At 45.9% G+C, this 11,982-nt stretch overlaps 1 protein-coding gene and 1 pseudogene across 1 annotated transcript; both read left to right on the forward strand.

Moving 5' to 3' along the window:
* Positions 1-729: 729 nt before the first annotated feature.
* LOC123139686 (uncharacterized) lies at positions 730-6,618 on the forward strand (annotated as a pseudogene).
* On the forward strand, positions 6,425-11,914 carry LOC123139687 (uncharacterized). Its single transcript, XM_044559421.1, has 5 exons — positions 6,425-6,971; positions 7,130-7,177; positions 7,288-7,389; positions 9,553-9,687; positions 11,885-11,914. Exons 1-5 carry the CDS (start codon positions 6,822-6,824, stop codon positions 11,912-11,914), a joined length of 465 nt encoding a protein of 154 aa, XP_044415356.1. The 5' UTR covers positions 6,425-6,821.
* The last annotated feature ends 68 nt before the right edge of the window (positions 11,915-11,982 follow it).

An 11,982-nucleotide genomic window follows, 5' to 3' on the forward strand; every position in this document is an offset into this window, starting at 1 on the left:
CTCCCTCTTCATGTAAACCTTGTAAAATAAGAGAGAATAGGCATAAGTATTGTGACATAATGTGAAATAACAGCCCATAATGCAATAAATATCGATATAAAAGCATGATGCAAAATGGACGTATCACATAATAACCAGCATAGTGGGGACTTTTCTGTCTCGCCGCTTAGGCAAAACCTCTCAGAGAAACCGCTCAATGGGACTCAAGGGGTGATTTATTTGGTTTGTGTTAATTGAGGGGGTAATTGAATAATTTTTTCAAAGATAAACTATGATCACAATGTATCTTGTTGGCTACAAACAAATTTGGCTACTCCACTCGATATTTTGAAACATGGTTCTGAATCTCTTTCAGAAAATATGGTTCTACATTCATTATTACATTTTCTTTTAATCTTTATGGAATGTTCCTATATTTCGCCTAGGACTTCTATTTTACAACATGGCATGGCACTCTGAGCTACTTGTGTTCTTTTTGTGGATGCCCTTTACAAACTATTCTGCATGATGATTTGGTTCTAGATTTTAAGCAATTTTCTTTATTTGAAGGTTCAATCGGGTGCTAGAAATTGCTACATGATATTCTCCAGAATTTGGCCTGAATGTCCTCATCAGCTCTTCTCATCATTCAAACCATCCTGGCAGAAAGTATATATATATCCTCAAATTTTTCTTACATATTTGCCTATTTGGTCATACAGTTTGACTCTATGATATCAAATTTTGTAGATGATAATTGATGATCATGCTGAGACACATCAAAAGCAGTTGTCTCCAATAGAAGGAATTAAGCTCAGGCGACCTCAATTTGTTCCTTGCATTCCAACTGCAATGGACAAGGTTGTCGTGGTCGACTCTCACACATCACTTTCTTCTAGAGACCTGCAATCAGCACTGGTGAAAATATCCCTTCCGCATTCTGATATGACCACTAAAATTCCAGCGGAAGATAGTAAGGATGATTTAGCTATTGGAAGTTCATTCGAGGATATGAGCCCAATTGAAACAAAAGAATTCTAGTTCGACACCCTGAAGAACGCGTTTCAGGTATCTGTCATAGAAAAATACCTTGCTATTTCTTCTTTTTTCTCGGTTTGAACCACTCTGCTTTATTGGCTAACTTGTTGAATTCATACCAAAATGCAGGTATGAGTTCATCATCCCGTCATTTGCCCTCTGCCACTCCATTTGAACCAACTCCAGATATTTTATTGTCAAAACCAATTGTCATATCAACTTTCCAAGACAAGGCCGAGTGCAGGCCGGAGGTTGAAAACATATAATTTCTTGTCAAGTTCAAGCATCAAGGGATCCATCTGAGATGTTGAGCCACTCTCATGCTAGTTCGGAAGAGTCAGAAAACTTGCTAAACAGAAGGCTCACTACAAGCTCTAATGGAATATCAGGTGGAAGATTAAGGACCCAACAAGAAGAAAGACCATGTGTTAGAACTCCTCGTAAGAGTGTAGTTCCGAAGCAATCACCGAATAACCACACTCCTAACTTCCGGTGACCTCTCCTGAGAAAGCTGATGACAAACTAGTTCTATGCCAGTACAAGGGGTGATTTAGATGGCAAACAACTCATCATAGGTGAAATGGCCAATAGCATGGATGTGCCCTCATCTCTCACAAGGGCACTTTCTTTAGGCCTTAACCCCAAGTCAGATTGGATGATGAGGGTATATGCATTCAATTTCTTACGACAACACTTGCAGGAGCGAGGACTGAAAGGCATTCAGGAGGTTGCATAAAATTTTGAGAAGGTTATGAGGCTTGTTAGTCAGTATTTGGATGATCCACATCATAAAGTGGCGCATGCTGCTCTCTCATCACTTGCTGAGATTATGCCAGTTTTCAAGAAGCCTTTTGAACATTATCTGGACAAGATGCTACCCCATGTTTTCTCTCGATTAAATGATCCAAAGGAGTCAACCAAGCAGCAGTGCTTAGCAGTTTTGAAACTTGCAGGTGAGAGTTACTCCATTGATTCTCTCTTACCTACTCTGCTTGGTCCGCTAGACGAACAAAAATCTCCCAGGTCAAAGCTTGCAATTCTTTAGTTTGCAAATACCTCTTTGGCAAAATGCACAGTTAGCTCTGACATCTATCCAGGTAGCAGTTTCCTTAAGCCGTGGCTTGGTAAGCTAGCTCTTCTGTTCAAGGCTAGAAACAAGAAGCTAAAAGAGGCTGCAGTGGTTGGTTTATCTTCAGTCTATTTCCATTATGATCCGGAAACCATGTTAAGCTTTATAGTCACCTTGTCAATGGAAGAACTGAAGCAACTTACACGGACAATGAAGTAGTTAATCCCTATGATAGGGAGCGACCTCGACGAGTTCCTGCAGCAAAGGAGACATAAACAGAAAGTGTCACCTTTTGATCGCTTTGCTGCTACAGATGCTCATCCCAGAAGTTATGTTGGAAGGCAACATAAATCCCAGCAGCATGATGCATATCAATCTAGTGATGTTAGAGCCAATGAAGTATTTAGCTCCGCATTTCAGTATCTCCCGAGCACTCACTTGGAAGTCTTTGGGCGTCATACCACGAAGGTTCAATCTGAATTGGGTAGTGAATCTTATGGTCACGGAGCTGGAATGATGGGTTAAATGTTTAGTCCTGCAAGGCGAAGCAAGGATATGATGATGAATGGTAGTCAGAGTCATGAGCCAAGCATTTCCCAGATGTATCATCATGTTTGTAACTATTTGATTAACCTGTTTGCTATTATTTCTTTTCATTATTTTTAAGCGTATTTCCATTTTGACATAGGGATTAACATGTATTTCTGTTTAGGTTGATCTATTTGTATCACGTTATTTATTTATTCATTTTATCTTAATAAGGGGTATTCCAATCCTAGGTTTGTTGGTTCTGATGTCACGTCATACTTATTCCTCTTTTAGAATTTACATCAGATGTCCTCTCTCCTTGAGATGCTTGATGACCCAATTCAATCCACCAGGAAGCTTGCACTTCTCTATTGGTTGGAATTCTCGAAAACAAGTAAGAGTTTCTTTTTTTGGTGGGAACATTTTTTCTGAACTACTAAATAGTGTGTATTTGTGCCATTGATGTGCCTTCCATGGAAATGACCTCTACTATGGCCATGTGTTCAAGGAAAAGGCATTGGAGAAGTATATCGAGACTCTCGTAGTTAAATTGCTGCATGCGACCAAAGATTCTGCCTTGAAGGTACTACTATACTGGGGTACTCTTCTAGGATTTTCATTGTCTCAATCGTAAAGTCGCTCTCTGAGATGTTGAACATACAACTTCTTGTAAAGTTCAAGCATCAGAGGATCCTTCTGAGATGTTGAGCCGCACTCCTGCTAATTCGGAAAAGTCAGGAAACTTGCTAAACCAAAGGCCCACTAAATCAAGCTCTAATGAAATATCAGGTGGAAGATTAAGGACTCAACAAGAAGAGAGGCCTTGTGTCAGAACTCCTCGTAAGAGTGTAGTTTCGAAACAGTCACCGAATAACCACACTCCTAACTTCCGGCGACCTCTCCTGAGTAAGCTGATGACAAAATGGTTTATGCGAGTTCAAGAGGTGATTTAGATGGTAAACAGCTCATTATTGGTGAAATGGACAATAGCATGGATGTGCCCTCATCTCTCACTGGGGCACTTTCTTTCGGCCTTAACCCCAAGTCAGATTGGATGATGAGGGTATATGCATTCAATTTCTTGCGCCAACACTTGCAAGAGCGAGGACCAAAAGTCATTCAGGAGGTTTGTAGAAAATATGAGATGGCTGAATATTATGTTGTATTGATCTAACCCGTGTATAGTGTATATAGAGAGGTACAATGGAGGGAGAGAGACTTGGAGTAGAGGACAAGTTAAACCTATCCTATCTCTATCTCTTATCTCTATCTTAAACGTAAATATACTTCTAACATCCCCCTCAGTCGTAACGGGAGTGAAGCGGACGATTACGACTGAATTTGAAGCCTTGCTCTTTTGTCATCTTCTCCGTTGCACCATCATCAACCGCGTCTGTGATGGGTCCGCAGTTAGGGCAGTGACTGCGTCCCCTTCTGGTGCCTTCCTGCCTTCTCCTCCCATAGTCACAGCGGGAGTGTCGTGGACGCAAGTGACGAGGCGGACGCTCTTGACTGGAGTTGTTGCCGATGAGTTGATGTAGACGTAGCCATTAATGTCAAGGTAGCCTATCATGGTGATGTAGTCGTGGTCGATGATGTGGTCGTCATGGATGATGAAGCCGCACAAAGCCGGAGGCGCAAAAAAATGTGCTATAACGGAGCTGCAGACGTGGACGATGCGCCTTGCGGATGTGAGAGGGTGCCGGTGGCGATGAGTCCATCGATTTTGCCAAGACCGGAGGAATCCCATCGAGCACACATCGGTTTCGCCAGAACCATGTGGCCATGTAGGGTCATCACTGTAGGGACGCCGTGTCGATGCAGTCATGCCGTCGTGGATGACGCGGTCGATGCCATCGTCTTGACGCGGTCATTGACATCATCGAGGTCGCATCTTGCAGAAAAGTCTGTTAGAGGACACTAGGTGTCCATCTTGTGAACAAGGCGGCAGTGGCGGTGTGTTGATGAAGATATTGGTGAAGACCACGTTGATGAAGACCTTAACGATGAAGTGTCTGTGATTGCGTTGCAGCTGTGTGTCGACGATGATGAGTCGCTTGAAGGCATCCCTCACGGTGATGAAGTGTCGATGCCGTGTCTTGCCGGAGAAGTCGATGAAGATTGCATCTCGTTCCACATCAGCCTGGTGTACGGACGGTGCATGTTGAGATTAGGCGTGCTCTATGAAGCATGTTGGCTCGTAGCCTGGCTAGTCGTACATGTCGATGAAGTGGCACAGGGTCGATGCAGAGGTGTCGATCGGCACGGAAGATGTTGGCGTGGGTGTAGATCGGCTCGGTGTTTCTGCAGAAATCAGACTTGATGTAGTAGATCGCTCGGTGCAGGCGCCGGTCGGCGGCTGGTGCATCGCTCAGGCGCGTGGCCCTCCCGGGGTCGATGCCCGCGTATGCGCGAATGGAGGTGTAGCTGGCGGTTGGCGATGGCTTGTGTGGGACTGCGGGCCCGTCGGGATGCCGCTCCCTTCTCGCCTGTCGAAGTAGATGTGGCATACTCGGCAGGAGGAGGCACGTGTCAGAGTCCAGGTTTTGCTGCATGCGTCTCCTCGTACGAGATTGCTTTGCATGGGCGTGCCTATGCATGGCTGGACGAACCTTTGGTGAAGCTTGATGTCGAGGGGCAAGGTGATGTGGCGTTGATGGAGAATCAGATCACGTGCCTGTTGGAGGAGCCGGCGTCCGCTGTTCTGGATCGCGCTCGCACAATGGTGTCCACGCCTGTGCGTGTGGCCCAATTGAGGAAGGAACTGTGCCGCTCGTAATAGATCGATCCATGGCGTTGTTAATGTCGTAGCCGAGGGATCGATCCGCTGCTCGTCGGCGGGTGTGTGCTACCTCCGGCACATGGCTCGGAGCAACTGCACGTGGTTCCCCGCGTCCATGGTTGCCGACTTGAAGTTGTGCGGGAGGTCGTTGGCACCGGGCCGCCGAAGCACCGATTTCTGCTGAAGATTTTCGCCGGATAATGGGGTAGATAAATAGGTTTATTTGGAGGCTATGGAAAACTAATCTAATAGGATTTTCAAAACTAAAATTGATCTATGGAATCAATCTAATGACAGGAACTCAAAAATTGGAACTAAACTACAAGATCATCTCATTTTTGATTGACTGGGTGCCGCGCCCCCGGGGAGAGCCTCCCCGGGGGCGGCGCGCTGTGGAAGTGGTGGAAGGTTCTAGGATCGGTGTCGTGAGACTAACCGCTCTGATACCATGTAAAAAATATGAGATGACTGAATATTATGTTGTATTGATCTAACCCTTGTATGGTGTATATATAGAGGTACAATGAAGGGAGAGAGACTTGGAGTAGAGGACAAGTCAAACCTATCCTATCTCTATCTCTTATCTTTATCTTAAATGTAAATATACTTCCAACAGGTTGCACAAAATTTTGAGAAGGTTATGAGGCTTGTTAGTCAGTATTTGGATGATCCACACCATAAAGTGGCACATGCTGCTCTCTCATCACTTGCTGAGATCATGCCGGTTTTCAAGAAGCCTTTTGAACATTATCTCGACAAGATGTTGCCCCATGTTTTCTCTCGGTTAAATGATCCAAAGGAGTCAACCAAGCAGCAGTTCTTAGCAGTTTTGAAACTTGCAGGTGAAAGTTACTCCATTGATTCTCTCTTACCTGCTCTGCTTCGTTCGCTAGACGAGCAAAAATCCTTCAAGTCAAAGCTTTCAATTCTTGACTTTGCCAAGGCCTCTTTTGTGAAATGCACAGTTAGTTCTGACATCTATTCTGGTAGTACTTTTCTTAAGCCGTGGCTTGGGAAGCTAACTCTTCTGTTCAAGGATAGAAACAAGAAGCTGAAAGAGGCTGCAGTGGTTGGTTTATCTTCAGTCTATTGCCATTATGATCCGGAAACCATGTTAAGCTTTATAGTTACCTTGTCAATGGAAGAACAGAAGCAACTTACGCGGGCAATAAAGCAGTTAATCCCCATGATAGGGAGCGACCTGGAAGAGTTCTTGCAGTAAAGGAGACATAAACAGAAAGTGCCATCTTTTGATCGCTTTGCTGCTACAGATCCTCATCCCAGAAGTTATGTCGTCGGAAGGCAACATAAATCCCAGCAGCATGACACATATCAGTCTAGTGATGTCAAAGGTGATCAAGTATTTAGCTCCGCATTTCAGTATCTCCCAAACACACTCACTTGGAAGTCTATGGGCCTCGTACCATGAAGGTTCAATCTGAATTGGGTGGTGAATCTTATGGTCACAGAGATGAAATGATGGGTAAAAAGTTTAGTCACGCAAGGCGAAGAAAGGATATGATGATGAATGGTAGTCAGAGCCATGAGCCAAGCATGTCCCAGATGCATCATCAGGTTTGTAACTATTTGATTGACCTGTTTGGTGTAATTTCTTATCATTATTTTTAAGCTTCTTTCCATTTTGATTACAATTATAGCGCATACATGTAGTGCAGTTTGAGGCTTCTTTTAGGTAGTTACCTATGTAACAGATATAGTTTTTCGATAAACAGGAAATGAGGAGTGTTTCTGCGACAAATGGCCATTCAGCGCCAATCAAGGTTTGGTTGATCTATTTGTATCACCTTATTTATTTATTTATCTTAATAAGGGGTATTCCAATCCTAGGTTTGTAGGTTCTGATGTCAGCTCATACTTATTTCTCTTTCAGAATTTACATCAGATGTCCTCTCTCCTTGAGATGCTTGATGACCCAACTGAATCCACTAGAGAGCTTGCACTTTGTCTATTGGTTGGAATTCTCGAAAAACAAGTAAGAGTTTCTTTTTTTGGTGGGAACATAATTATTTCTGAACTACCAAATAGTGAGTATTTGTTCCATTGATGGGCCTGCCATGGTGATGATTGGTCGGTGATGATCAGTGGTACTCTGCAGTGGGGGTTGAGTGGTGTGGGTTCGTGACCCTTGAGACTCGACCGGGACATCGGAGGCTCGACGCGGTAATAGCGGCGAGGCGTGCGGTACGCATGGGACATGGAGACGGGCCAGGGCTCTGGTGGCCATACATGTGGTGAGACAACTGCGAATTTGACTCGGGATGACTACAAGCAATGGTGAAATTCTTTCAAGTTTCAAACAGGCGGTCAAGAAAGAGCAGTGATGTTGAGTTCAGATAACTCTTATGTGTGAAACCCAATATGTGAGTTGTTCACTTTCACGCAAACCAGTGATCGGTGTGTGATAGCGTTGACGGACTGGAAGTTGGGAGCACAAAGTAGAGTGATGAGGAACTTAGTTTTGCTTGAGCGTTGACTGTGAGCAAAAAAAGAAGGGACTACAAGTTGCGGGTGGAGCCACATGGAGTCTTTGGAGTAGCAGCGGTACTCATGGGATAAGCTCAAGTCCAATGTACATGGAAGTTTGACGCATTGACGAATTCATGGTGGTGGAGAATATTCGCCAAGGTGGAGTTTGTTAGAGTTGTGTCGAATATTGTGTACAAGGTAGGTTACAGTTGGACTATGAGTTGTATTGTGTTTACATAGGATGTGGAGTTGTGTGCTAGTAGGACACTTGTATCCTAGGCTTCTCATATATAGCGGGGGTAGACACACGATGTAACCTATGCCAACATAATAGCACCGGAACGCAGGGGAAGCCGGCGGCATGTGCCGGTGTCCAGGACGACCAGGTGCGGTATTGTAGCGGTGTCATGAGGAAGAGCGCCCATAGTCAGGCCCCGCGGATGTAGCCATATCGGTGAACCTCGTTAACAAATCTTGGTGTCATGCTCGTGTGATTTCTTTGGTCCTTAGATGATCGACGGTGGCCTCGGATTTATTCTAACAGGGTCAACGATATCAATTGAGGTGTCCAATTCTGGATTCGATTCATGATTTTGACTGAGTCTATGATTTCCATGATTTCACAAATCAACCGGCAACAACCAGCCTACAAAATTACATGAATCATGTGCACCCTCTCATCACCTGGCAAAAAAGAATCACCAACATGTGACATTGTAGCATCAATATAGTAGATGCGATCACCAGTGCAAGAAACTTTCCCAAATACACGTGGGGTCATTATCCAGGAAGAGCTCACCAAAACATCGCATTATAAAAAAGAAAATATGCACCATCATCCTCCCTCACGCGCCAAACCAAATATAAAATTTATGAAATCACAACAACACAAACAGCGCAACAAAACACGCAGAACCCTTCTAGTTTCTAACAAAATGTGAAGGATAAACTCTAATGCACAAAGATATTAATTATTTACATGCATGAATTGATGATGTGACAACATTGCTTGCATAGAGTAATATAAAAAATGTAATTTATGGCTTGTTTATGCGACATGGTTGCATGGCTAGAAAAATAGATAGTGTGTTGTAGCTATTTAGGAAGAGAAGATGTCAATCATGTACTTGAAATAGTTCAACATGCATTAAGAAATATCATCGTGTGTTTGAAAAATGTTCACCTTGAATTTTAAAAATGTTCCATGCGTTTACATAATGATCGCCGTTTATTTAAAAAATGTTCACCATGTATTAAAAAAATCAACGTATTCACCATGACTTTATCAAAAGAAGAAAAAGGTAGTGGAATAATTGAGCATGCTGTCCTACTGCCAGTGATTTATCACTAGAGGCTAAGATTTGAACGATCATTGAGCAAGGGAGTATCCAATGCTAGACTTCGTGGGTGACTGGTTCTGGTGTAGCCGTATAAGTTGTAACTCTGAAAGTCTGAATATTAGGATGCACACAACCAAGTGTTAGCATCAATTTAGTTACTCGCTATGTTGTGGATAATCTCATGCTTAATCTAGCCAATTTCACTAGAAGCACATTTTGTACTCATTACTTCTTTTTTTCATCTCTCTATTAGTTAAGTGAGTCATGCAGTTAACTTCGGTTTTTCTTACTGCATACTACTTCTTCCTTGCTTACTCTGCTTTTTGCAGCTTGTGATGCGACTGTCACACGACGACCTCATGACTCGTCTGTCAACGTTCCTACCCGCGGTGTTGGACGCCTTTGAAACCGACAGTCCATATGTTCGCAAGGTTCATTCATTCCCACTTAGGGCATCTCCAGCCGTTGGCCCCCCAGGGGGCGTCTAAAAGCGCCGCCTGGGGATGAGCCGGCGCAAAAAATGGCCCTGGGGACGATTCGGTCCCCAGCCGTCGGCCCCAGGCGCCGCCCCCAGGCGCGTATAAAAAAAACGGCCGTTCGGCGAAGTTATGATAGAAAGTAGTTAAATTTCGGCTAAACATGGCAAATTTCGGCGAAATTCGCGCATTTTCATTACATTAACCTAATCTAAAAAAGAAAGGGGCTGAAGTCGTCGCCGCCATCGTCGTCGTCGGCCTTCTCCTCCTTGACGCGGGCGCCCCTGCTGGACCCGGCGTCGCCATGGCGGGCTGGCGGCGGCGCGTCGTCGTCGTCGTCGTCGTCGCTGTCGCGTAGGACGACGACCCCGTCTTCATCGCGGTCGCGTCGGCGCTCCTCGAAGCGGCGCAGGGTGGCGCGCTGGCGCTCCTTCACCTTCTCCCGGCGTGCCTTCTCCATCGCAATGGAGTCCTGGCGCGCCCATTCTAGGGCCGCGTCATCGTCGTCGAACTCCGCCTTCACCGGCGCCAGCCCCGGCTCCGTCTTCACCGGCGCCAGCCCCGGCTCCGTCTTGGGCTTGACGAAGCGCGGAGGAGCAAACGAGGAGGAGGCGCGCCGGCCGCCCTCGTTGATGACGATGCCGGCGCTGCAGGCGAGTGCAGGGCGCCGGCTTTTATAGCCGGGCCGCGCCCGTGTGTACGCGTGCGAGGGAGGAGAGGCGTCGGTGCGCCGCCCCGTGAAGCGTCGCCCGTGAGGAATCAATGGCAAGGCTGACTGGCGGCAGCCTTGCCATTGATTCACCGCGGGAACCGAGGCCGTTGGGGGAAGACGAGGCGCCGAGTCACTGACGCGGCTGGCCCGCGTCTTTTTCGCGCCAAAACAGCTCGCCCCGGCGCCCCCGGGCGCCCCCCAGCGCGCCTGGTTCGGGCTGGGTCCGCCGGCGCTGTTTTCGGCCCAAGCCGGCGAAAATCGGGCTCCTGGGGGCGCGACTGGGCCGTTTTTTCGGCGCCGGCGCGAAAAAATCGCCTAGGGAGGCCTTCCTGGGGCGCGGCTGGAGATGTCCTTACTTTTATTTATAGGTTGTATTTTAACTTTTAAATCATCTTCAATTTCTGTGGCAACATTGTTCATCTTCCTGGAGGTCTGAATCCTGAAAGCAAGAGTTTAGGGAACCAAATAGTTGAGAAGATTAAAGCTTCACATGACAAGCCAGGTCCTAGATCGTCTTGGGTATCTTCTAATCTCGACCGTTTATGTGTTCAGGGGGGTTGTACCGAAGAAGAAGTGTCATTTTCCTGTCAACACAGCTACTTCTCTTTAATCTCCCGAGATTTCCCGAGCCCCAATAGGAATAGCTCATAGAAGCTTAAAATCCGGCAAGATGTCTCTCCCTCCCAGTTGTCTTGCAACTGCCCAGGACTTGCAAAGCATGAACCATATATGACATCCACACATTGTGCTAGGATGTAGGCTTAGGATCTAGAAGAAGTCTGAAACTCAAGTTCTGAACCTGCCGTGTTCACGGCAAGTTTAGTAGTGGGTAAGGCCCCATGGTCCGGCTATGTTGGATATTATTTGCATGTGAACATTATTTTTGCATGACCTTGAAAAAATAACTAGGATTGAGGTTGAGCACCTCCCAGTAGCCCAACTCGAAATGTCCATGAAATCACTCGATGGCATTTCAACGGTACATACACTTGGGGTGTCCCTGGCCAGGAGTGGTGTCACTGTCAGGTTGGTAAACGGCACCAGATACCAAAGCCCTTTGCATCTCGCCTCGGACCCCATGCATGGATCCCAAACTCCTGAACTGGCCCTGCATCTCCTTCTGTAGGACTCCGTACACATCTGAACTCTGAAGCACGCAACTCACTTAGCCCAGCACACACATGATGAAGCGAAATACTCAGATCCACGTACATGTATACTGGAGATCTAGAGAGGGTACTCTGTCTGACCGTCTGTGTTCCGGTACCCTCCCCATCCATGCACGTCCTCGTGCTGGGTTTATGATCAAGCTAGTATTTCTTTGCTGACCAGTCGAAAAGAATGAAAGAATGAGCTCTGGATGATTGCTGAGTAAACGGCAGTTTCCCTGTGCATAAAAGAATGTGTTTTTCTCTTTTCACTGTGAAGAAAGGAGGCGAGTTAGATTAGCCTTGGCTTTCGTGTTTGTGTCAGGTTGGTAAACGGCAGCAGCAGAGCATGTGAATGGCTGGCTGTTGCGATGTTTCTCATGCCATCACTCAAATCCATTAGAACTGAAACCACTGCCAAGT

The sequence above is a fragment of the Triticum aestivum genome, chromosome 6B (assembly GCF_018294505.1).
Source record: "Triticum aestivum cultivar Chinese Spring chromosome 6B, IWGSC CS RefSeq v2.1, whole genome shotgun sequence".
Classification (NCBI taxonomy): domain Eukaryota; kingdom Viridiplantae; phylum Streptophyta; class Magnoliopsida; order Poales; family Poaceae; genus Triticum; species Triticum aestivum.